At 43.4% G+C, this 24,762-nt stretch overlaps 1 protein-coding gene across 2 annotated transcripts in view; it reads left to right on the top strand.

The window, feature by feature from the left end:
* Positions 1–24,762, top strand: part of syt1a (synaptotagmin Ia) — a 96,807-nt gene that overhangs the window by 38,985 nt on the left and 33,060 nt on the right. For both annotated transcript variants that reach the window (XM_041030378.1, XM_041030377.1), the window contains one exon: positions 23,016–23,219. In XM_041030378.1, the coding sequence (XP_040886312.1) occupies positions 23,045–23,219 (175 nt within the window). In that variant the 5' untranslated portion in view covers positions 23,016–23,044. The remainder of the gene's footprint in view (positions 1–23,015; positions 23,220–24,762) is intronic.

Here is a 24,762-nt window from a genome sequence, read left to right as displayed (position 1 = left end):
AGTAACAAACAGAAATGCCCCATTTTGGGGGGAAAAAAGTGCGTGTCCGTGGGTGTGTTATCGTAATCATGCTTTGTATATTTTCTGTATTAAAAAATGTGGCTTTGATTAATGACAACAGCAAGAGCAAGGTACCCTGACATGAATCTGTTTGTAATCTGTCCCACAGTGTGTCTGTGCTACAGCAGCTGTTACAGCCAGCTCTTTCCCAAATGTTACAAAGAGACGTTAATAGACACAGTTCAACACAAAAAAATGATCATAAAATGTCTGGCAAGCTGTTACTGGCACCTTCAGGCTGCGAGAAAGAGGAGAGCATCTAAATTATACCAACACTTTTTGATAGAATTTCACTTGAGGTGTGTTATAAATTACAATTAACAGATCCAGTGCGTATTTAAAGCTTAGATGAACTTCTTTTGAACAAGCTGTAGATAAATATCAGAAAATTACACCGAGTTTAATATGATCTCATTAACTACAAAGCAGCCTTGCAAATTACTTGGTCAGATTGTTGTATTTGAACTCACCCTGAGTGTACCGATTAATCATTGGTGTGTGCTACAAGTGTAGCTTTGAATTTGCGATATTGTGTGACAAAGTCATGTTTCTAAGAAGCACAGGTTGTGTTCCTACCGCACACGCAAGCTGTGAAAACAAAATATGGTCCGTTGTTTGTGCTTAATACGAAAGACGGAATTTGTCACATCTTTATTTTAAGGGAGCTGAATTTTCACACTAATTCCCAATGTTCTAGGATGTGTAAGGGACGGCTTAACACCACGCACCATCCTTGGTTTCCATGACGACCGTGATCCCTGTATGATAATCGGATTCCCACTATAGCTGTGAAAACACTCATTCCTGCCTGATCCAAGAAAATTATGACATGAAACGGCGGTGAGGAATTTGACTGCGTGACGATAAACAGCCGGGTGAAGAAATGCTTTGTGGCTGAGCCAGCCTGCAGGGTCGGACCTCGGTGAGTCTGTTCATGACTGCAGCAGCAAGGTAGACCACAAAGGCTATAGTATGGTGGAGGAGCTAAGCCATTTACTAAACAAGAATGATTGAGGAGGTATTAGCAGCGGTGGCTGAACAATCCGTTTTGTTTTTAACGCGTGCACTTTGGTATTAGAGGAGGAAGAGCATAAAGAGTAAAAAGGGAAGCATTATTGACTCTGCTGCCTTTCACACGACACAGTGGAGAATGAAGAAGCACAGGAAGCCATTTGTGTTTTTGTGCAGTTTTATGTGATGTTGTGTTTGGCTCTGTCTTTGATCACACATTTTTTTTCCCCCTTTTTTTTAGCCACGTGAAAGTCCTGTCGAGATTAAGGTGATTTTCAAACCTGTAGTTTGGTTCAGTCTGTCCGAACAAAGGGAAAACAATCCTGCAGTGCATTTTGTTGCTTTTGTTGTGAACATGAATTCAAATCATCCGACAGATAACACACTGATTGAACAGTGAAATTCAGTTCCAGAGACTGACCGCAATGCAGCATTTTTGTGTTTCTTATTTGTATTATTATTTTCTCTGGAGTCACAGAGGTCACAAAAAATAACGAGTGGTTATGAGCATCGTTAGTCGGCAGCCTAATTTCTGGATAAGGATGAGCAGGTGGAAACAGGACGAGGCGGATGCAGTTGCGGTGTAGACACTTCACATTTCAATCACTTTTTAACAAGGATCGGCTGAAACACAATACACACACCACAGTTTTAACTCCTTATCACTTTCTGATCGATCAGGGGAAATGCCTGCACCCAATACATTCACAGCTAATACAGGCTGCAGTTACTGATCGGCAGATTCGCTTTGGAATTCATGCAAAAATCACATATCTGCTTTCATAAAATTTTGTTTGGCTTTCACACTACCCCAAACAAACCAAACCGAACAGGTTAGGTTTGAAAACACCCTAAAATGTCCATTTCAAGAGACACCTGCACATAAAAATAGCAGAGAAAACATCATTATGACTGTACAGACAGTACAGTACAGACAATATAAACAGGGAAAAATTCAGACATGTATTCGGTTCTAGCTTTGCATAAAATGTGCAACAAGATGTGCACCATTATCCAGAGGATCAATAAGTAACTGAATAACAGATATTCGTCTTCAGCTCTGGGGTTGTAATTGCATCCTTTCTATTTCCACACATTGAGAGGTTTTTAATCTTACACAATAGCCGAGAGAGGAGAGGGCTGACTGCATAAATTCTTTTCACTGGCACAGTCTTAGCCTTCCACATTTATCTCCGGCTCAGAGTATGACAACTATAGATCCCCTCTCCTTTGCACAAGACAAATGACCTTATTACCACAGAGGACCATTCAAAATAGGATCATGTCAGGCATGGCAAAACGCTTCTGAGAAAATACAGACCTGCTCTGCGAGCCGCGCACTGTTTCTCAGGGAAACCATCAAAAGCACATTTTACTGACCAAACGAGTTTTACAGCTTGTTTGGGCTTTCAGCACACATCAGGAGGCTCGTCCAGCGCCACTGGTGGACTGAGCAGCAGTGTGGGTTTCTGTATAATTTAATAATGTCCTGAAGTTTGTAAAAGAACACCTTCTGCTGAGGCCGATTTGCTGCTGAGGACACATTTGTTTCACCATAATGAAGTTTTTCTGTGTACTGGAGGAGATATGCCTGGAGGGCAGCGCTCCCTGCTTTACCCCCCCCCCCCCCCCCCCCCGTGTTGTCATAGAACTAAGGGGCCAGCAGAGAGAGGCCAGGCACACAGTGTTCTCCCTTGTGGGAAATTAGCGTCCGCATGCAGAATTACAGGATAGGATAGGATGCCCAAGACTCATTTACCTCGGCTACGTACATGAAGCCCTGAAGCCCCTCTACATTATCCACTGATCACTATAACTTGCCGTGTTTAATAATTCACGTTTGCAGCCGTGTGTGAGCGACAGTGGTGGATACTGTGAAAGGGTACGAGGACCCAAACTGTCACGATACCAGGTGAATCCCACCTCCTTTTGTCAGCGACGGGTCTTCAGCAATTTAAGGGCAAGTTGACGTCACGTTGACCTCGATGCTTCAAAGGTCGCAGCTGTCACGGTCCCTCTTTAAAAGTGGAGTTCATTGATTTGGATCTGGACTGATCTGCTGAGAACAGTAGGGACTAATGAGCCCAACATGCATTTAGTGTCCAATCACAAACCATCAAGCCTGATTTATAATGGCAGACCTTAATGGCATGACTGATAGGCTAATAGACCAATCATATTTGTGTCAATCATCCAAAATGGGCTTGCTCTTTACAGCGGATTCAATTGATTTGCATAAAGATCACTGTTTGCACACGGTTGCTCTTGTTTTAAAGAAGCTCCTTTTAAAGAGTCATTAAATAAAAAGGCTGCACATCATCCATGTTAAAGGACGAGTTATCCAAAGTTCCCAAACCTCCTGGATGTGAACGTCCTTAGCAGAGTGATTTACCCTTCCATATCTCACAGATGTAGCCTGGCCCAACTCGCTCTCATCTGAGTGACTCGTCAGATCATTCATACTGGCTGTTGCCCCTCAGGTGAGCCGCGCGCTTCACTCGATGTTTATGCAGGTTGTCAACACCTGATGGCGGACGAAGTAGGGCTGGCAGTTGGTTTCCCTTTGCCTGATCAGTCTGGACTGTTGGCCCACAGCTGAAGGTCAGAGCAGGGCGGCACACACACACACACACACACACAAACTACATCCACATGGAAAAACAGACCAATTTAGGTGGAGATTTATGGAGGAACCAGGAGACATCTGGAGGGAGCTGGAGGGCACTGATAGAAGTAAATTAGAGAGAAGTTAAGGAAATTTTAGTTTGAATAAAACTGGCTGTTTGTGATTGCTTGACCAGTGTTTAAAGCTCTTATTGTATTTTTATTAAATAACATTTATTAATGTAAAATACAAATGTCAGATTCTGTTTCAGAAAACCTATTTAACAAGTGAAACCCCCCCTTTTTTTCCCAGCAGCCCTAGTGGTAGTTTGGCTTCAGTATCTTGTCACAACAAGAAATGAAACCATGCTATTTGTTATTTTTATTTATTTTTTCTATTCCAATGCCATTTCCCAGAACTCAGAGGCACTGCAGCCTGTTTATGTAAACCTGACATCAGTGAGGCAAGAAGGAAATGATGAGCCCTGAGTCGTGGCAACACTTACACACATTTTCACCCTTCAAGTGGCGCACTCGAGTGCGACCAGCCAAGCAAAGATTTTCCTTTGTGTTTGAAAAGCTCGGGTGAGAGCTACATAAAATTGTCCTCTATGTCTTTGCTAAGCTCTTTAACAGAGACAAAGCGGTTGTCGTTTTTTTCCTAACACCATGTAATTCCCTTAAATGTCACAGGAACACGTTCAGCTGGTGCAGAACGGGAGCAACAGTGTCGAACCCTGTTTCCCTGTTGGACGTTCACCTTTTAAAAACTGATCTTTTGGCTGATTTTCTGTTTTTATTTTTCCCCCATGTGCTGGAATCAGAAGAGTTGAGTTCACCGTTGTTTCCCTTTGTCACTTTGTTTACTGGTTTTCCTGGTGGCGAAAATCTGATGCACTACGAGGCAGCAAGTCGCAGAGCTACGGTGCCGTAGGAGCAACATCGTCTCACAAGCTGCTTCGACTTCTAATTTAAAGACATCAAGATATCACTTCTGACATCTGAGTAGATGTTTGGCTCTTTCGTGCATCACCCCGAGCGCTGCCTTCTCTCAGGAAAGTCATTTCTCTACAAGTGCGGATATTTCTCCACGCTCCCCTCGTGGGATAACTAACAGCTTGTTCAGTCAAGGGTTATCAGCTGCAGATGGTTGAAGACAATAAACATGATCAAACATGGGGCTGGGTATTTTTAGGCACTATGTCTTAAACCAAGTCATAAGCTGATGCAGTGCCGCCCTTTTCGTAATAGTTCTTTAGTTTGTCTCCAAATGACCTGTTTGGATTTGTATTGTTTGCCCCAGTTTGACCTTTCGCATCAAGCGGCTCTTATGATTGAACATCCTCACACATAAGACTGGAGGCACAGCTTCTTTACCAACTATAAACAATCTAACTTGTGTAATGAGATGTGTGGGCTGCCCCTCACTATTAATGGCTCCTATAAATCACCTATTTATCTGAGCGACGCTTAGCTCACAGCTAATGCTGACTCTCAGCCTTTCTCTCTTCCTACAGTGAGCCACCTTCAAGCTATCCTGTCCAGTAATCTTGATTAATTCTGTTTACCTCGGTGGAGTCATTATAGAGAACGGCTCCTATAATTTTAGCAGACAACTTCTCGGGAGTTGAGAGGTTGACCTCAACCTCGCTCCACTCTTTTCTTTTCAAGGTTACCGACTGGGACCAGGAGTTGGGGCAGAGAAATAACAACCAGACTTCTCCTGTGGTTTGTTTAATTCACATTCACAGTTTCTCTCATACCCCAGCGGTGTATCCAGGTAGATTATATTATTACTGCATACTTGTCATTCAAGCGTAACTGTCATTTCAAAGATTACACAGCAGCAAAGAGAAAGTAGCATCGCTTTTTCCAATTCCGTGGAACGAAGAAAAATCACAGCAAATAACAGGACGCACTCTCCGGCGCTGCGTCTCCATTTGCCTAATGATCAAGCAGGAGAGGGTCCCACTCCAGCTACAATGCTGCCTGATTGTATGGTCCTCAGCATTACCAGAGATAGCTCGTGCCGGGCCGGGCTTACTTCGCATCAGTTGAAACTCTTTTGTTCAAAGATAATACCTCAAAGAGAGCGTTCATTCTTATATAATCATCCTGCCGCTGAGCCCCCTCATTCACCTTATCCACTCGCACATCGCAGATGGAAAATGGGGGGAAACAAATCAGTCCACTTACGTGCCATTTTGGCCCGAGCAGATAAAGGTCGTTTGGCGTCTCAGATTAGGCATTATGACTGTTTCTGTGTGTGTGTGTGTGTGTGTGTGTGTGTGTGTGTGTGTGTGTGTGTGTGTGTGTGTGTGTGTGTGTGTGTGTGTGTGTGTGTGTGTGTGTGTGTGTGTGTGTGGGATGAACTACACACTGCAGCTGCAATGCTTATGGTGTAATAATAAAACAAATTTTTGCTGAATATAGCAGGTGATCCATCTCTATAATCACAGCTAGTCAGAGCTGAATGTACTATGAGCAGCGATTTCATATATTCAATTTGAGCTAATCATACATGCTCCATTTTCCACTTGAGTCATTGAACTGAATAGAGATAAAACTGATTAAAGTGATATTGTCACAAGGCAAAATGTGGAAATCGTTTAAGGAGCCTGTTAGAAGAAGGATATGCTAGGTCACACAGATGGAAACAGGAGTTAAAATTGTTGAGTTTCTTCGTACTTTCAGCTAAAAATCCACCTGTCCTGTTTCATTGTGGGTTTCATCTTATGCCTGGAGGTCACAGCATTTGCTTAAACAAATACTGTCCAAGACTAAAAAGGGCAGAGACAGAAGAAAGCAAAAAGGGAGAACCCCCCGTTCCTCGGCCCGGCCACTCCCTCCCACACTGATCTCAAATGGAGCCTCGTAATAGACCAATTTCAGCTCTGCCTGGAGCAAACCAGTCCCTTTATTCATGTGCTCTGGTCTCTTCCTCTTTGGTCAGACCGCACAGGCACAGAGGGAGAGAGAGAGAGATTCCCCCTCCCTGGCAGGATAAAATGAAAGAAGATGGTAGAGCCGTAAGGTTTCTGGATAGGCGCAGCAGAGAGCCCACATTATGGATGGTAATGGACTGTTTGTATGCCCGGCTCCCTCCCCGCCTCATATTGTTCATTCCGCGGGTTCCCAGGGCGCTGCACCTCACTCCAAGGTCACAGGGGCTTAGCTGGAGAGTCCAGGCCTGCACTGACAGTATTTGGGTCCCCCTGGTGGAGCAGGGGAGGTCCAATCACAGACATCTGAGGTAATAAGCACGGCTCCATCCAGCTGCACACTGGGAGAGATGAGAGGCAGAGGAGAGGAGGACAAAAGAGGGCTGTAGCCTGAGATTCAGAGCATGGCAGGGGGAATGGAGGCTGCGTTGTTGATAAAAATGTGAGAGGAAAAAAATACCTCTCAAACTACTGCAATGAATCAGAGACACCTGGGGGGGGGGGGGGGGAGATGTGAAAGATATGCTGTTGGCTGGAAATAACTCACTATATATTCACTGATGCGTCATTTAGCAACCAGATCTTCTGTTGCTACCTTTCAGTCTCTCAGTAGAGTAATAGCGGTTTTTAATCCCTGTGATTGTTGTTACCGATTTCACTGATTTGCACAGCTTTAGTGCAGCTACAAAGTTTTTTACCGTGCTTGTTATAAAAGCGCCGTAAGGCTTGGTCTCTCCCAACTCGCAGCTATTTAGCTTGGTGCTACAAAGCAGCGGCATAAAGACACAGACGTAATGTTTATGACTCATGCATCCAGTCAAAGACTCTCAGATTCAATCACTAAACACTTTAATGCCTATTCATTATTATTTATGTCAGAGACACAAACTGTAGAGGACACTGGATCAGCTTTTTCATAAAGGGTTATATGTTGAAGAACAGGTTGCTCCCAGTGGTGCAAAACCTGAATTTGTTTTATTGCAGTGTTGGAATGCCTCACACGTTATTCCAAGCTCACTGTGCTTAATATAAAAAAGCAGTTTAAGATAAGATTGGACTCTTGGGACATTAAAATACACCGTGGGGACTTAAATATCTGTGTGATTAATTAGAACACCTCACTGTCTTCAGTAAATGACTTGTTTGAGTTCAGGATGCTTGTTAAAGTGTGTAGAAATTTGTGTGTGAGTGTTGTCGTGTTCTGTCGTGCTCTGTGACTGTGAGATGTTTTCCAAAAGCTGGTTTTCGCCAGCCCCTCTCTGTAGCCACATGAGTCCTGTCAGATGGGGAGCAGCAGTGAGGATTTGGACAGCATGCTTCTGTGTGCTTTGACCTCCGCCGGGCTCCGGAGTTTGGCTCTGTGTGGCGGCGGTCCGCCGGCCTCTTCTCTGTCTGATCGGATTGGGCCGCAAGTGAATGACACAACTGTTTGCCGGTGCCCGGTGGACGCCGACTGGCATTCTGCTCGTGCCAAGCTGGCTCTCTGCTGCGACGTCTCACTGGGAAAATATCCCTCCAATCCAGCTCCGCCTCCCAAATCTCCTGCTGTTTACCAAATATAAGAATTATCACAGCAGCCCATCCTGCCTCACATTGTCACCACTCATAATTTAAATTACCAAATGGTGCTCACGCTTAGTTAATTAAAAAGCTAATTTAAATTTCCAAGTGTCTCGGTTTTAATAAGACATTTAAAAAAAATCAGGCCAAAACTGACAGGGTGGTAAACAGCTAAAGACAGTTGACTGCTCTTTCTTACGCTTCATTTGCTCATAATAGATCTTTTCAGCATATCATAGACTTGGAAACTGTTCAACAAACATTGATACTTGTTGACTTGCAGCCCCTCTAGGCTTCCTCTTTGTGATGGTGTCGAGTTTTTCCAGCTGGCCAGCTACGCTGCTCTGCTTTCAAAGCAGAATAGGGGAAATGAAAAGCATCACTATGGTTTGTTGCTGGGGACGGATGTCAGAAAGGATTCCACACTGGAGCTGGCAAGCCCTGACATGCCGTCCTCCATAAGAAGAGAGTAATTGGCCTCCTAATTGCTCTCAGAGGCATGTTTCACTGACCGAGCTGGTTCCCGGGCCTGCCCTCAGCCTGAGTACAAGTCCAGTGTCAGCTCTGTGTGATCTTACCTGAACACAAGACGGGAGAAAAAGGCTTCTTCCCCTGGCTTCCTCCTTCCCTGGTATTTCATTACAGTCCACCAGCCTTGTCACTCTGTCCGCAGCACTGTTTACCTCCCTCGGGTCGGCCACTCTTTTCTCCAGCCAAACACCCCAGTCAGTGAAGTGTTAAATCAGACTGAGATCAATAGGAATTACATTCCTACTCCCGTTTTAAGCTTCGTCACCGGAGACGCACCTTCATGATCCCGTTTTCTGAGCTGTCTCTTTGTCTCTGAACTTACAAGTACCTTAAATAATCTTCAATAGATTCAGTCTTATAAAGGGACTTATCTTTTTATTCTAGAGCTGAGAAAATGTAATGCTGTATCTACCTGTGCACAGAGAATAATGGCGTTATCTCTTTTCAGGCTTTAAAAGAATCATTTTTGGCCTAAATGTCTCCTGATTTGTGGTTAATAAGCGTAAAATAAGAGTTTTGTAGGAAGACTAGTTTGGAAAGACAGAAACTTTCACACCTGAAGAAGAGCTTATTGCACTGGGGGCAGTAAGAATTTCATGCTTATTGCCCCTTTCAATCAACAGCCCGTTAACTTTTACTGTGTGGCTGATAGTCGAGTTCTGAATATAAAAATGTGGACAAAAGGCTTAAGTGTTTGCAGCATCTGTTAGTCATCTCACTGCTTTAGTCAGAGTCATCTGTGAAAGCTTTTGTGTTGCATCTGATCGAGCAAACATCTCATTTAAATCCATGTGGAATCTTCACACTTGTTCCTTGTAAAAAAAAAAAAAAAAAAAAAGTGTTGATGGAGCAGCTCTAAATGGGAAACTGGAGAAGTCAGAAGACTCAGTGACTCATGAGAAGCCATGACAGAGAGGTTTATATAGGGGGAGATTTCTGCAGCGTACTTGGTGCAATTGAATGTGTATGGGGATTTTGGGCCTGGGCCTGATCCACGCCGACAGGGTGGTGTGTCAGATGCAGTTCTCTGCAAAGTACGCAGATTGGAGTTTACTTAGACAAATTCTGTGGCAGAGCTTCTCTGGAGGCAGAAATAATCTCAAGTGTTGTGTAACTGAGCTGGCGGAGCCAAGAAATCACAACTTTGTGCAGGATGTCGAACTGAAACCCGAACGCCAAAAAAGGAACTTGGTTCAAAATCTAGGAAAAAAATGAGGATTATCATTGGAAAAATTATTTCTGTCATTAGAGCAGCTCTTCCAGTTTGTGTGGTGACTCTCTAACACCATGGGCAGCTCCCAGTACAGGGACCAGTGCTGAAGTTATACACAAATACTTACAAATACTGTAGGTTATACACAATGAAAATAAATTAATAACTGGCATGCTTGATTTCAAACAACATACGCCCCCACAGACCTCATTTATTTTAATCACAGGACCATGCAGTACCCGAAATTCACTGAGGCGTTACGTGGACATGGCAGCATGGATGGTGCACTGCTGGCTTGGCCACAGCCGGCAGTGATAATTATCATGTGGGTGGTGGGAGGTGGAGGGGGTTCTCTGTCGTTGCCTGGAGGTACCACTACAACCGATGTTTTGGTTTGGAGCTTCATCTGCCAATACTGGAAACCTCACGATCGTGATTCTGTCTCCGAGTGTCTAGACCAGTAAGTTGGTTGTAGCAGAGCTGAAGGATTTAGAGGATAGTGGCTGTCTGTTGTCTGAGGCGCTGCAGTGTTGGGGGGGTGGGGGGGGGGGGGGGGGGGGGGGGGGGCGAGGATGTGCTGACCAGCCAGTTGAAAAGAGGCGGAAGAAAACTCACAGAATAATAATAATTCTTCAGATTAATCTGTAAAAAATCATTGGTTCCAGTCGGGAGTGGAGAGCATCATGCTCCTGTCTGCTTAGAGGAAGCACAGAGCAGTGAAACTGTACAATACAGGGCGAGCTGCAGGGGACACCTCTGTAAGCACAGAGGCAGCAAGCACATTGTGCTATTTTCACCCCCTGTGTACTGGCAAATATCCATCTTAGCGCTCCATCTCTGTGTGGCACTATCATGGCTGCAGACTGTATTATTCAAGAGCAATTTCAACCTAATTTCATGGCCTGTCTTGATATGGCTGCATCTGATCCCAATCTGCAGACTTGATGCTCACAGGAACAGAAATCTCTTTGATGGTATCCAGCTTGCCTGTCAAGTGTGTGCCATATGTAGGTTTCTGTTGCTGAAACCCAATAACACCTGTGCTAAAGCCACATCTGAGCCATGAAGATGAGATATATCAAAGCACTAGAAAGAAATTTATGTATAGCAAACACATCTGTCTCTTTCCTCGTTTTGTTTTGGTTTTTTTTTTCTTTTTTTCCCGGGCTGTGTCTCTCTCGGTACCACCGGAGCTTTTCACAACCTCGGGTCACAGCGATAACGGCGAGCTTGCAAATGAGAGAGCTTCTCCCAAATGAGAAAATCAAAACTCATGCTAATGCAGTGTCACAGAAGCCTGATGGCGAACGATAAGCTGAAAGATTGTTGGTCACAATGCCTATTTATTTCAATGTCACCCTCACAATGTTATCTATCAAGCTGCCACCACTGTCAATGAGTTGAGTCTCACTCTTCAAGCCACCCTGGCAGCGTGGAGTATGATTTAGGGAGGCTGTTGTGTTAAATGATAGTGCCAGTACGATCTGATCTGGCAGCTCACTCGGGTTCAGTTAAAAAAAAAAAAAAAAAAAAAAAAAAGATGGAAAATCTTGGAAAAGATGGAAAAGCTTTTATTTCTGCTGCTGCTTTCCCTTACAAAGGTTAAATTCTCCTCACTGGATATTCATCAGGTACTTTTGATGTTGTTGTTTACTTTGTGCTGCTTGGAGGTGTGGGGGGGGTCAAAAAAAAAATGAGCAGAGCTAAATTATAATTGTGTGACAATTATTGAGCTAGTTGGACATTGGCAGGCATGCTGTTTTTCAAACAAAGTGCGTGGGTGGAAATGTTGTTGTGAGAGGCTGTAGGCGTATGAAAGGATGCCCAGCAGGGGGAGAGGCTTTCTAATGGACAAGCAAGGAGAAAGGGAAAACATCAAAGAGCAAGAGCAGATACATGAAATAAGGTCAAAGTCAAGTGAAAGCCAGTGCATGAAGCCTCCTGTCCTAATCATCCTGATCATCTCACTCTCCCTCATTGTGCATCTGTTTGAAATGACAGATCTGTGACACTTGGACTGTTATTTCTGAAGTTGAATTATTTGTCACCTTCTTATCACGCTCTCACATCACTGCACGACACCTTTATCGGATTAGCAACCTGTCAGCTTTGTGAGTGTGTGTGTGCGTGTGTGTGTTAAAGACAGGGGTGTTTCAGAGATCCTGTGACTCAAATATGAAATCAGACCCCCAATCTGTTGCAAGTGTCAATTAGATTCAAGGCGTGGGCGCTGATGGCGAAGAGGTCCCGCACGAGCTGATTTATTCCTTCGCTCAGCGGAGTGCTGATGTTGGTTGACCTAAAAATCACCCCACCTCGATCAGTTCTGATACGGTGTAATTTAACCCGTCGGCATAAACTCTCTCTGAAGCTGAAACTCACACAGTCCGTCCATTTTTGTCGAGTAGAAAATCAGATAAGGCAATGCATGCTTATTTATTTATTTATTTATTTCTAAAAATGTCAGTGCAAGTTAAATTTGTTTGGACACGTGCTGCTGCTGAGCCGAAAAAAAAAAGAAAAAGTCTGAGTCAGCTGCCTCTGCTTAAACGCACAATTTAGCCAAAATAATTCCCATTTGAATCTGATTTCTTTCAAGTGACAAATCGGATGAGACAGCAGATATTCATCTCTTAGTCAGTGGCTTAACCATTTGTTGTTTGAGCCAATCCGAGGCAGCATCATGAGTAAACCGCACACACCCCACACTCTAAACAGAATTAAAAGGTCAGCTGCCAAGTGTCTGGAAAGAGCACTTGAGGGGCCGTCTGTTTGAGAACGACATTAACAGCTCCGGGGACGTGTCTTTTTGACACGGACGCCACAGAAAATGAAAAAATAAATAAATAAATAAATAAAGGGCAGCAACAACAAATCAGGAAGTGCAGCGGGTCCGTCTGCTACGTCATCTGTAACCAGAGAAACAACAAACAAGGAATAACAGACAAGTTCTCATGGAAATCAAGATTTCCCAGATATTCAGACATCTTCTGTGAGCACCTCTTCATTTGTATCTACATTCAAAAGCAGTGAGTATTTAGAAGTAGGTGCCTTTTGTGAAGTCCCAGTTTCGTTCAATATTCCCTCCCTGATTATTTGCTTTGATAATCTCTGCCGTTTGTGATATCTGAGGCCGAGCCCTGCGGGGAGGCAGGGTGTTACAGAGGAGGGCATTAAGGAGTGGGTGGGAAGAACAAGACGAAGGAAAAAAGAGAAGCTGGAGGGCGGAAGCTAAATAAATTCAAAGCTACAGGGCATGTGTTTAATGTTGTTCCTGCTTCCCAGGGCAAAACATTCGTGTCTTTCTTATCACAGTTTAGACGTAAAGATGTAAAAATTGGAAAATATATTATCATGAGTATGAATGTCACTTATTTTACAAACAGATTTATTAAACTAGTGAAATCGGTTTTAACTGGCGCCTCAGTTGCTCCCTGTGGTCTTCATTTACTTGCTTCCTTCCCTTTTCTCAGCCAACCACCAGTGAGGGACAATCCCAGTCACGACTGGTTGACTCACAGATCACGTCGATTACTCAGCCAGTCAATAATAGTCAGCCATGAATGAATGGAGCCTCAGTGTAGTGCAGGCAGGTGTGGAAGTCATTTTATAGTCATGTTACGTACGGTATACTGTCCATTATTCATATATGACCCTGACCTACATGTCTTTTAACACTACATGGTTCTTTAGAGTTAGGGTTAGAGGTAGACGCTGTGCTTTCTTTGGGGGAGGATTATCAGCACGCTCCTTAATCTTAAACCTTGTTCGCCTCAACAGAATGAGCCCAGGCCTGTCTATAACCCCTTGGAGTGAATCTATTGCCCTGCCCTGAGGGTCAGTCTCAGTCGCTCACTTTCTGCCTCTCCGATCCCGTCACACAGCAAGTGGTTGTCAGGCAGATTTCCCTGTCGGCTGACCCTGGAGGCAGGCTGTGGCAGAGCAAATAGCCTCTCTTAATCTGTATGACTCACCTACCAGTAGTCGCACCATGGCCCCTGGCCTCGCCTCCAAATCAGACTGATTCCAACAGACATGACTCCCCAGGCACTGCTATATTAGCCCCGGCCCTCAACCACCTCCCCGCTGTCCCCCTTCCGGCCTCGCGGCCAGCCAAGCACGCAACCAGGGCTAAGGGTTGCTAAATGTGGGAGGTGGTTTTACAAGGCCATTCAAACTGTATCTGTCAAAGGTGATAGGAAACGTAGCAGGTCAGCCAGCCGACCGTGGTGTTTGATCCCTTTTGTTTGCCTATAAAATGTGGGGGCAGAGGAACCCGTACAGATTCCCAGCACTTCACATCATACATTTTTTTTTATCACATGTGGGCAGATTCTTTGTGAAGATGCTGCGCAAAGAAATCAGCTTCATTTTCATTGTTCATCGTGCAGATATCATCACCAAATGGTAGAAATTATAATCTGAGAATCTCTAATCAGATCAGAGAATCCTCCTCTGGTAACGGCCACAGTGGAGTCTTAGATTAGTGTTAGATTAGTGTGATCTCTTTCTCCTCCCTAACTCCCAGTCTCTCATTTAGCTCCTGGCTGACGGACCCATTTTCCAGGGGGTGTGCCTCCTTGCAGTGTTTGTCGTATAAATAGACCGAAATATCCACCAACAACTCAGGGAGTGTGTCAGACCCGCGCTGTATGAGGAAAAACAGTAGACGATAAGAGCTGCTGGGATGTGCGGTCCCTGAGTCCTTCGGGCTGGCGGACAACAACACCGCTTTTTTTCTAACTTTTCCTCAGCGCTTTGGAAGCAGTAATTGAAAATGGGGGAATCTTTGTGCGCTGGCTTAATGGAGCTGTCCTGCCCTTGCTGCAAAGCGGGGTTAATAACTTTTTCCACTTCCATTACCCCCTGAGATTGGCTTCAGGTGAGTAAAGAGGCTGCACTGGACAAGGAGAAGTGGCCACGGGGCCTTCTCAGCCTCCTCTGATCTCTGCTCGCTGCAGGCGCCTCACCTGACACTCATTTACCCGACTTATTATATACATAAAAGAAAAAAAACGACCCTCCCTTGTGTGTGACCGCACCGTCTGGAAATACTATCCTCCAGCAAATGAGCGCCTGGAAGATGGTGGTGGATACTTGACTGACAGCCTGTAATTAATGTGCCAGTTCACTAACTCATCCACTTTACCCAAGTTTAGCTGCTCTGCCAGGCTTTGTACCTGCACACTGTGCAGTGCAACAGTGTTTTGGAGTTTTATTTTTGAAGTCCAGTCAGTTTATTGGCTGAACTGGTTTGATATTTGACATGTTTTCCTGCCCGTTGACTTCATAGGATTGAGTTCTCTTTGTCCTTGTGAAGCAGCAGTGACACAGAAATTAGTTTTACCAGTTATTTTCTTGGATTGGGGGGTGGGGGGGGGTAAACAAACGGGAAACAGGGAGAGGGAAAGAGGGAGCACAGTAGGATCTATAGTTCATCCGAGGTGCAGGTTGAGGCTTTAAGCGTGAATTGATTTTTCTGCTAGAACGACCCAATCGACTCATTAGTTACATTTATATGCACAAAGCAAGCTCTTGGCCTATACTTCGGTTAAGGTCTTTTCTTTTAAATGCAGGTTAAATTGCTTGGTTACGTTCAAGGAGAACCCCTTAATGGTATTAGTAGTTTGCTCCTAATGGGGGTGAAAATAATGAATATTCCAAAAGGAAGGTGAGGAGTTTTCTGCTTGTTGCTTTGCTAAAATGTGCCCACAATCCTGCTGAGCAGTGAAGAGACTGTAGATATTTTCATGCAAAATTAGTGTTTTTGTGATTCAAACATGTCTAATCCCAGAACCAGGTCACTTGAATAATCTGAACTCTTCATTAAAAAACACTGTTACCGCCATTAGCTGGATGGCATTGATGACTAAGGCCAGATGTGAATGGCACTTGTTCCGCTGATATCACAAGAAAGGAGAAAACTGCATTCAATAAAGATAGCATGAGTCATAACAGTTGGATAATGAAATGGTCTGTAAAGCATGGAATTACTTAAAAAATTCTAATTTATCTGCTGAATATCTCCCCGGTTCAATATAATGGTGTTAATTGTTTGATGCAGCACTCTATTATGCATGCAAACGCAAGCTTTAATTTGCTCCGTTTTTTTTTTTTTTTCTGTGTCATTTATTGTAATTACACTGTTAGCACTCCCTTTGGATCAAAACAAGTGTCCTTGGTATGATTATTAGTTTATCCAGATTTGTAAAGCAATCACCGAGTGTCTTCCTGAGGATTACTTTAAACAGCAGGACTTCCCGGGCTTTGAACTGTAATCAAACCTGCGAATGGTTTAAAACCCCTGAGCAACTGCTCACTGGTACGTGATCACGACCGTCACAGTTACAAGTGTTGGAAGACACATAATATGACTTCATTACCATTTCACTGCTAGAAAGGGAATTTTTGAGCCACTGAATTTGGATTCATATCAAATGTGCTCCACTTATTTGTGGCTCATGTTTTTGCCTCTGGATCAGAGTCTGCGTTGGCTTTGCTTGTTCAGTCAAAGCACCTTCTTATTGATCCAGACTATTGATCCCAGCGATGCACGCAGCATTTGTGTGTCTCTCGCCGCTTTTGATTTGTCTTTGACAAAACATTTACGCCACAATTAGCCTCTTCCTGTTTAAAAAGTCAAAAACTCAACAGTCCCTTTGAATTGCTCTCTGTCTGCTAAATGACACAGGTTTGATTGCCCTTTTAATTTCAGCCCCATCGTTGTAATTTTAGACCATTAAATTTGACATATGTCAGTTCTAATGAAGCTGAAATATTTTTTATCTATTGACATTTACAAGTAACACAGTGAGTTTCTACATTTGGACTGTGATTCAGTTATTTTAGAGCAGCTTTGCTTTGAAGCAGTTTCTATAGTTTCTGTGCTATTTGGAGGTGCAGGCACGTTTTTTTTCTTAGATATTTGCGTTTCTTTGTCATCAGTAGTGTGAACTGCATAAAAATACACAATCCCTCCCTTATGGGAAATGTTAAAGAATAGCTGTAATTTCAGGTTATGGTTTTAAACACATGCTGATCTTAATTTCAATAAGCTTGAGGCTACGAAATAGTAACTTAACAGTCCCAATTATGCATAATGCACATACTGTCTCTATCAGGATAACGATTTTGCACATGCAGATGATGAGTTCCCTCTTACTGACTCTATCCCTTTTTACTGTGGGGTCTTCTGTGCATATTTTTATTCAACTGGTTTAAATTAAGCTGACATATAACTACTGCCAAATCATGTTGTGATAATTAGCAGATAATTCTTGATAAAATGGGTTTAGTTGGTGATTTACTGGATGATTAATTCACGAAACCCAATAAAATGACGAGAGGGAAGCGATATTGGCAAATGGCTGTCTGTGTGTCTCGCTGCCCTTACTGTACAGTACAGTCTGCTATGATCTGTGGGTGACATTGAATTAGCTGACAAAATGGACAGTATTAGTCCTGGATTGGGCAGATTTTGGCAGCTTCATCACTTCCTCAAACAGCATGAGATGTAGCACCCGGCTCACTGAGAGAGCTGGCCAAACTGGAAGCAGTGGGGAGCAGAGCAGTCCGCATGATGCCAGCATGCTGTCCAAATCTGAACTCAAGAAAGGGGTAATGGACGTCCTTCCCTTTTTCACATTAGCTCCAAATCTGTGCAGTCGGGTTTTATTCAGTGCAAAGAAATGGTTATGGTTTGGGGAAATGAGAATCTACCGCTGGGAGAGACCAGGGACACCAAAAAATAAATAAATAAATAAATAAATAAACATGAAAGGATGATGGAGGAGATAGCAGGAAGGATAGAGGGAGGTAGAGAGCAAGTGAGCTGACCCAGTTAGAGAAGGGGGGAGAGAGAGAGAGAGGTGATAGAAGGGAGCTGTGTGCCAGCATCGTCACTGTGGTTGGGGACCTGCTGTGCCATCTGGCGGCCCTGTAATTGGGTTGGGGTTTTACACCTGAGCGGCACACCTCCAAAGAGATGGCTGGAGCAAAAAAGAAAAAAAAAAGAGAGAGAGAGAAGCAAGCAGTTTATTGCATCCTGCATTGTGGTGAAGAATGACTGTGAATGTTGAGTGTAGGTTAGATCACTTTTCACCCAAGCGTCTCTTAAATTTATATTAATCTTTTTTTTTTTAAATCGAATTTGCATTCAGCTCTTTTAGCTTGTACCACCCAGAGGTTACAAGATGGGAAGCTTTAAATGTGACGCTTTATCATCGGAGTGGAAAGGACGAGCTGCAGTGTGACTGTAAAAGTAACAGCACGGCCATTTTGTGCAAAAACAACAATATTAGTTAAATCTGTCTTCCAAGTGGGGTCGTAATAGCGACAGGGCAGATATTTACTTTGTGTTGCGGTGGATATACAGTTTGGTTACATGGCACTGACAGTCTTTGGAAAGGGAAAAAGGTCAACGCCGCTCTCAGGTTTTTTCCATAAAGATAAGTAAGCCCGATCCACTCCAGATGAGACCGGCTCTTCAAGTGGCCCGCCTGCTGTGAGGCATTGCAGACAATGAAGATAATTTGAAAGTTGTCATCTTATGCTTGAATGGGCAAGTAGTCATTAAGGTGCAAAGATGAGCTGAATTAATGTTTCATTTTTTTTTCACCAGTGATGTGAGAGGCATAACAGACACCATGGGCGGTCCGCCGCGCACACTGCTGATATTTGCTTGTCTTCCATTTGACATTTTGTACGGAGATTGAGAAGTATCAGCGTTACACAATCCAAAGGAAAATTATGTGATATCAAAGCTTGGAGCCTTATTTTATTCAGATGCACGTCTCATGCTGCATATTTGAAAGGTCTCTAATTCACTGAAATGGCGTCATTTACATAAAAATCTGTGCCCACTGTCTGCAGAGTTCTGTAGGGTAATTATTGTCTTTTCAAAATTTAACTCCCTATACATTACACATCTCTGTACAGGCGTGGTGAAACATCGTGCTTGTGTTTCTGTCCCCTCATGTCAGACATAAGCTCACTTGGAAATATCGAGCAAAACCCTATGCCCCCCCCCCCTCCTCCTCCCTTGGGGCATGATCAATTCTTTTTCTATAGAAGAATCCTCCCACATGCACTCTGCAGAGCATCATTGTGCTCCCTAAAAGTCCTCGCCTGTGCTGAAGTATCCCTGTCATTGCCAAGCGTGCCTCTCAATGGCTCAGCCTCCACACTAACCTTGCAGCATTTCAAAGGGAAACCAACGGGAGGCTGAGTGAACATGGACATGCGTAGGCGTCCGTGCAACCAAGGGGGAGGCTGAGAGGGCCGAGGTAACCAATAGCTGCTTTGTTCAGAGCAAAAGAAGGTTCATTGCCACTCTTTACCTGAAGTTAGATTATTTAATGAATCGTGTTTTTCTTGCTCTGATTAGAGGTTTGAGTAAACTATACAAGGTGCTGTATTTTTCCGTCTCTCCTCTGAAGCTTTTTCTGCAGCAGTTAGCCACATGACATGTCTCGAAAATATCTGTTGGCGACAGACAAAGATGTTGTTAAAGAAGTGTTAGCTAAGTGTTAAAATCACAACTGCAGAGCGCAGTGATATCATGCTTTCACAGTATGCTGGGAAGCAGCAGCATGAAGTGATTGCGAACACCACCTCGTGCCAGCAACACAAAGTCAGAATTGATTAGTTAGGTTAAGGTTAGTTCAGAATCATGGTGAGTAAACACACAAAGACCCACTAGACACAATAAAGACTCTGTATGTTTGTGTAGTAATATCACATAATGGCCTGGTTAGGATGCAGGTGAGGATCTGAAAGGCAGACCCCCTCAAACCAGCCCATCAGGGTTGTTATCCTATAAGCTCCCAATCGTGTCTTTCTGTTTGCTTCTCAAATACAGTTGACATTACTTGCGCTCTTTCATCAAATAACAACTGAACAGTTGTTAATACAGTGCGGCTGTGAAGACAATGAACCACCATCATCAACCGGTGATTCACACTGGCTTTGTTACCTAGCTACTGTACTCACCATGTCATAAACAGAGGAAATGATCGCTGGCCATGCAGGTGCTTTGTGTTACAGTCAGAAACTCATTTGTTTCTCTTGGCAACAGTTGTATTTGTTTTTATGCCTCGGCGCCGGTGAGAGCTGTGTCCATAGACGTCATGTTTTTGCATTGAAGTTGTCCGTCCGTCCCATTCTCCAGAAGACAGTATCTCAGGAACACCTGGAGGGAATTTTCTGGCTACACAATCTGTCTCCATGTGTATATTTTTGTTGAAAACCATCATTATCCCCCTCAGATCTTCCCCTACTTTCTTTAGGCAACCTGTCCAACCAGTACGAGTGCCTGACTAAGCGACTATGTTGTCGCACACATTGGCACTACCTCTGCGCTGGACCAGGAGAGACTTGGTTTCTTGTTACCACTCAGCTCAGCCTGCTGGTTTCTGGTGCCTCTGTTGTTAATTGTCCCAGCTAGTGGCTCTGCTGCTCTTGGCCGGCCTAATTGGCTTCTACGTGCCTGGCCATGGTTGCTGCTAGCCTGATGGCAGAACATCACTGGCAGCCTGAGCCTCTCTGTAACAACACTATGAAAATATGGGCCTTTTTTGGGTTGCGGCCTGTTTTGCCTTTTACTGCTTACATACATCTACAGTATGTTATCCTCCATACATATACCTGCAGTGTCAAACTGACCACATGTTCCATGTCTTTGATAACTAATTGCTTTTTTGTCGGTCGTTACTCTTACGGTTTGTTTGATGTGGAGATGAAACGACTGCTGTCCACGGTGCCGACCAGGAGGTTGTTGGCGTGTGCTATCAGATAAAGCAGTAATATTTGCTGCTGTCAGCTGTTTGCTCTTTGATAGACATACAGGACCCACTGATGGGGAAAATGACAGTGTACTTTAGCAAAGGCCAAACAGCAGCAACTGTGTTCATTAATGTCACGTTGGTACACTTGGTGATGCACGTACACAATAAACGTGCATGTTCTATTTGAAAATAGTCTTTTCCTGGTCCACAGTCCGTAATGACCTTATGCTCAGTTGGATTTGAATGTAGCAGCAAAGTGGTTAAATATAGTTGAGGTAGGTTTAACGTATCAAATCCTCAAATCCCCACTAAACTTCAGAAAAACCAGAAAATAATTGTCAGTCAGAGTCAGTCAGAGTGAAATAAAGGAAAGTAATTTTCTCCAAGTTTCTCCAAGAACAGTTCCTGATGTAAGTCTTCCTGGCCATATTCCCCGATGGCCAGTCAGTTGTGTTCAGATGAATGTACTTTGTTTATAAATCCCAGACTGTGGTTGTTGCTGGCGCCAGTCTCAACGGTAGCGGCGGTAACCTAGATTTTAGAGAAACAGGGCTGTGGCTGGAAAGTTGCCGGATTGAATTTGAATTCCCGGATCAGCTGGGAAATCTCAGAGAGTAGAAACCATGTTGTCCCCCCCCACCCAGCTACAGTCAGAGCTCAGGAAAAAAGAAGGGAATATCCTGCTACACAACTGCTAAAGTGAAGCTGCACACAGGCCAAAAGAGATCATGTTTGTTTGTTTGTTTTTTTCCAAGATGTGATTATGAAGCTGATCATCCTCGTAACCCGAGGAAATGAAACAGGTTCCTCTCATTCTGCCCAAAGAAGGTGCTGATATGCAGCTTAAAGTGTTCAAATCCAAGCTAAAGTTTAGTGGAGAAGCATAAATATTGAAAAGAATTCAGCTCTCTGAGGCTTTTGTAGAAATTATATTAGGATGAGTTGCCACTGCATTTTGTTCTCAGCTCTTTGAGGTTTAGAAGCTGATATTTTTGGAGGCCATTCTGAGGGTTACATTCAGATTTTTCCATTACATGGAAACCTTTAACAGTATTTCTGTCAGCACCAGTGAAATGCCCGTTATAAAACAATACTATAAAAAATATGAGTTTAATGAGCACTGTACCTTGGCAAAATAGGAGAATTAGGCCATCAGCCGTCGCTGTGTGGTGGAAAAAACCCTCCAACTTTAGTACGCCATTATCCTCCGGGATTGCTATGGTGACAGAGCCAAATTACAACCTGCACAGAAAGAGTGGACAATAAATAGTTCCTGTCTGCAGGAGAATTGTCTCGGCGTTGCCCGACAGTCCTGTGTCATGATACTAAGTAGTACACAACACCGGAAAACAAAAGAAAGATGCTTTTATAACAGTCAGTTACACAGTGGAAAATAAAAACACACCCCGGGTGTCGCTTTTCCTACCAAAACATTACATTTTCAAATAAATCACATCAGTTTTATTTGTATTTATAATTTCTCTCAACCTAAACCTGTCATCATATATATATGTACAGCTCTGCAACTGTGTGTGTGTGTGTATAGTATTATATATATATAGTTGCATGCGCTGTTTGCTTAGAAATTTGAATTTAGAGCAAGTTTCCGTTTTGTGTGTGGAGTATCGTACTTGTAATACCATAAAGCCACAGAGTCTTTAGTGTCATAGTAATATATCGTGTCTCCTCTTGTTGTCCTGAGGCAGCGTTGAAATAATGTGGAAACTTCAGGTGGAACCAGCTTCCTGACTTAACACACATTACACAGCACTGCACACACACACACACACACAGAGTTAATATAGAGAGGTAGATAGTTTCCTTCTTCCCTCCACAAAAGCGTCTGTATGTAAAATAAATACACCTGTTGTGTACAGACAGCTCGGAGTGATAGGAGTGGACTGGTGATCCTTTCGTCCCTGTAACATTATATACTGTACTTCAGGCTGACCTGTGTAAGCACAGAAAATCTGTTTAATTAGAAGCAGTGCTGTGATTTACTGCCTGTGTTGTCTTGGAGTAATGAATAATAATTATTTTATCTCTGCTCTGTGATGTTAATCTGGAGTTTAAGCAATGAGTGAGTAGCTTTGTTCTGAATTCAGCACGCTGGCCAATTCATTCTGGACCCCAGCTGATGTTTACTCAGGCTGAGCCAGCAGCTGCTCACACGGTCTGCGTCAACTCAGTCATCTGACAAGGCGAGCGTGCCGCCTCTGACATGCATCTGTCACAGCAGGAAAAAAAAAAAAAAAGAAGAAGAAAATTTAACCCGCTCTGTTTCTGTTTACTCTTTCTCTCCTTCTGCAGCTTCTGCCTGGCTGCCCAGCATCGCCACGATGAACGAGAGTCGAAGGGAAGCGCTGGCGGCGGCGGCGCCCATGCCCACCACCGCCTCCTCCTCCACGGCTGGCTCCAACACCACCAACATGGCCGGCCCAGGCACCGGCGAGAAGGACGAGGCCTTTTCCAAGCTGAAGGACAAGTTCATGAATGAGCTGAACAAAATCCCATGTAAGTGTGTTTAACTTTCCTCCCGGGTCTGACAGTGGTACAACGTTAGAGCTGAAACAAGTAGTCAAATTAGGTGATCAACAGAAAATCAGCGAGCAACTTTTTTTTATAATTGACGTCATTTTTTAATGTCTTGTTTTTCTTTGTTTTCTGTGATAATTAAGTGCATATCTTTGGGTTGACAGTTTAGATTCTGGGACATTGTGATAGACACGTTGCACATTTTTAATTTGCTGAAACAATTAATTAATCCCCAAAACTGATCAGCAGAACAGTCAGTAATAATGAAACAAATAGTTAGTTTCAGCCTTAGACAGCTTCACATCCACAGTGTGTTTTCTGCAAACAGTGACATTTTATGCTAAGAATATATGCCTCGTTTTTCATGAGATGATTTAGACAAATTCGACCAATTAGACAATTAGACAATTAGACAAATTACCGTTACACCTGTGATTCACCCACAGGAACAGAGTGCATAAATCACTTCAGTTTCAGTTCTGTGGTTTATTGAAGATGGATGATAAATCATCTCATTTGAAGTCAGTCAGTGAAAAGAACCTGAACGCTAACACAAATGTTTTTAAACACACAACCTTTCAGTCCCGGTCAGATTTTCTTCAGGTGAAAACCACACTCATTTATATGCAGATAAAAGGGCGATAAAACAACGACTAATTCAAATAGTTTACAGTGAAAATTCAAAAGTGCATTAATCCTAAAGAGCAGAAGTTCTCTCTTCGTCACACTTCATCGCTGCTGTTTTCCAGTGGCGTTGCAAAATACATGTGATGTTTGTGTAATTATGCTCCATTCAGTGAATTCACTGTGATCCTGGTGTGTAACCATGACTCAAAAATGATTCAGCAGTGCTTGTGAGTGAACTTTTCGTCAGTGACGCAGCAAGAAAGCGCCAGTGTCAGTCATGACCTTTGACGAAGACTTCCAGTGAATCGAGTAGACTAATGACTTATTTCATCTTTTGTTTTGTTGCTTCTGATTCAAAGTAGTAACAGAGTCAAGTATTTAATCCACTGAATGGCTCAGATTGAACTGTCTCACTGAATTATCTTATGAAAGACATAACAACACTTGAAGTGGGGAATAAACATCTGGCAGCATTAATTCAAGTGTTTGACATGATAAATCGCCAAATTTTGCATATCAGCCTTTATTATTTGCTTTAATATTTTCTGCGTTTCTGTGTAACTCGCACTTTCAGTCAAAACTGTCTCTTCATTTTTGCGTAACGGAACACCTCCTGGCCTTTTCTCACCAAACCTTCCAACCAAACACTTCCACGTCCGCGCGTTTTTGTTTTTTTTTTTTTTGCCGGGAGAATCTTGCAGTATTAAGCATACGAGAATATGGTTGTCATTGTGTCATCCAGGATAAAGCACTGCCTGGAGATCATCCGAGGGATTTTTGCATTCAGCAGAAATCTAAATATAGATATATCCACGGGCTCATGTGGAAGTAATTCTCACAACAGGAAATGGCTCCTGTGGAAGAGAAGCCCTGTGTCTTCAGCAGAGGCACAAAT

Source organism: Toxotes jaculatrix, chromosome 22 (assembly GCF_017976425.1).
Source record: "Toxotes jaculatrix isolate fToxJac2 chromosome 22, fToxJac2.pri, whole genome shotgun sequence".
Classification (NCBI taxonomy): Eukaryota; Metazoa; Chordata; class Actinopteri; family Toxotidae; genus Toxotes; species Toxotes jaculatrix.
The sequence above is the reverse complement of the archived record's forward strand: the minus strand, read 5'-3'. Positions and strand labels throughout refer to the sequence as shown.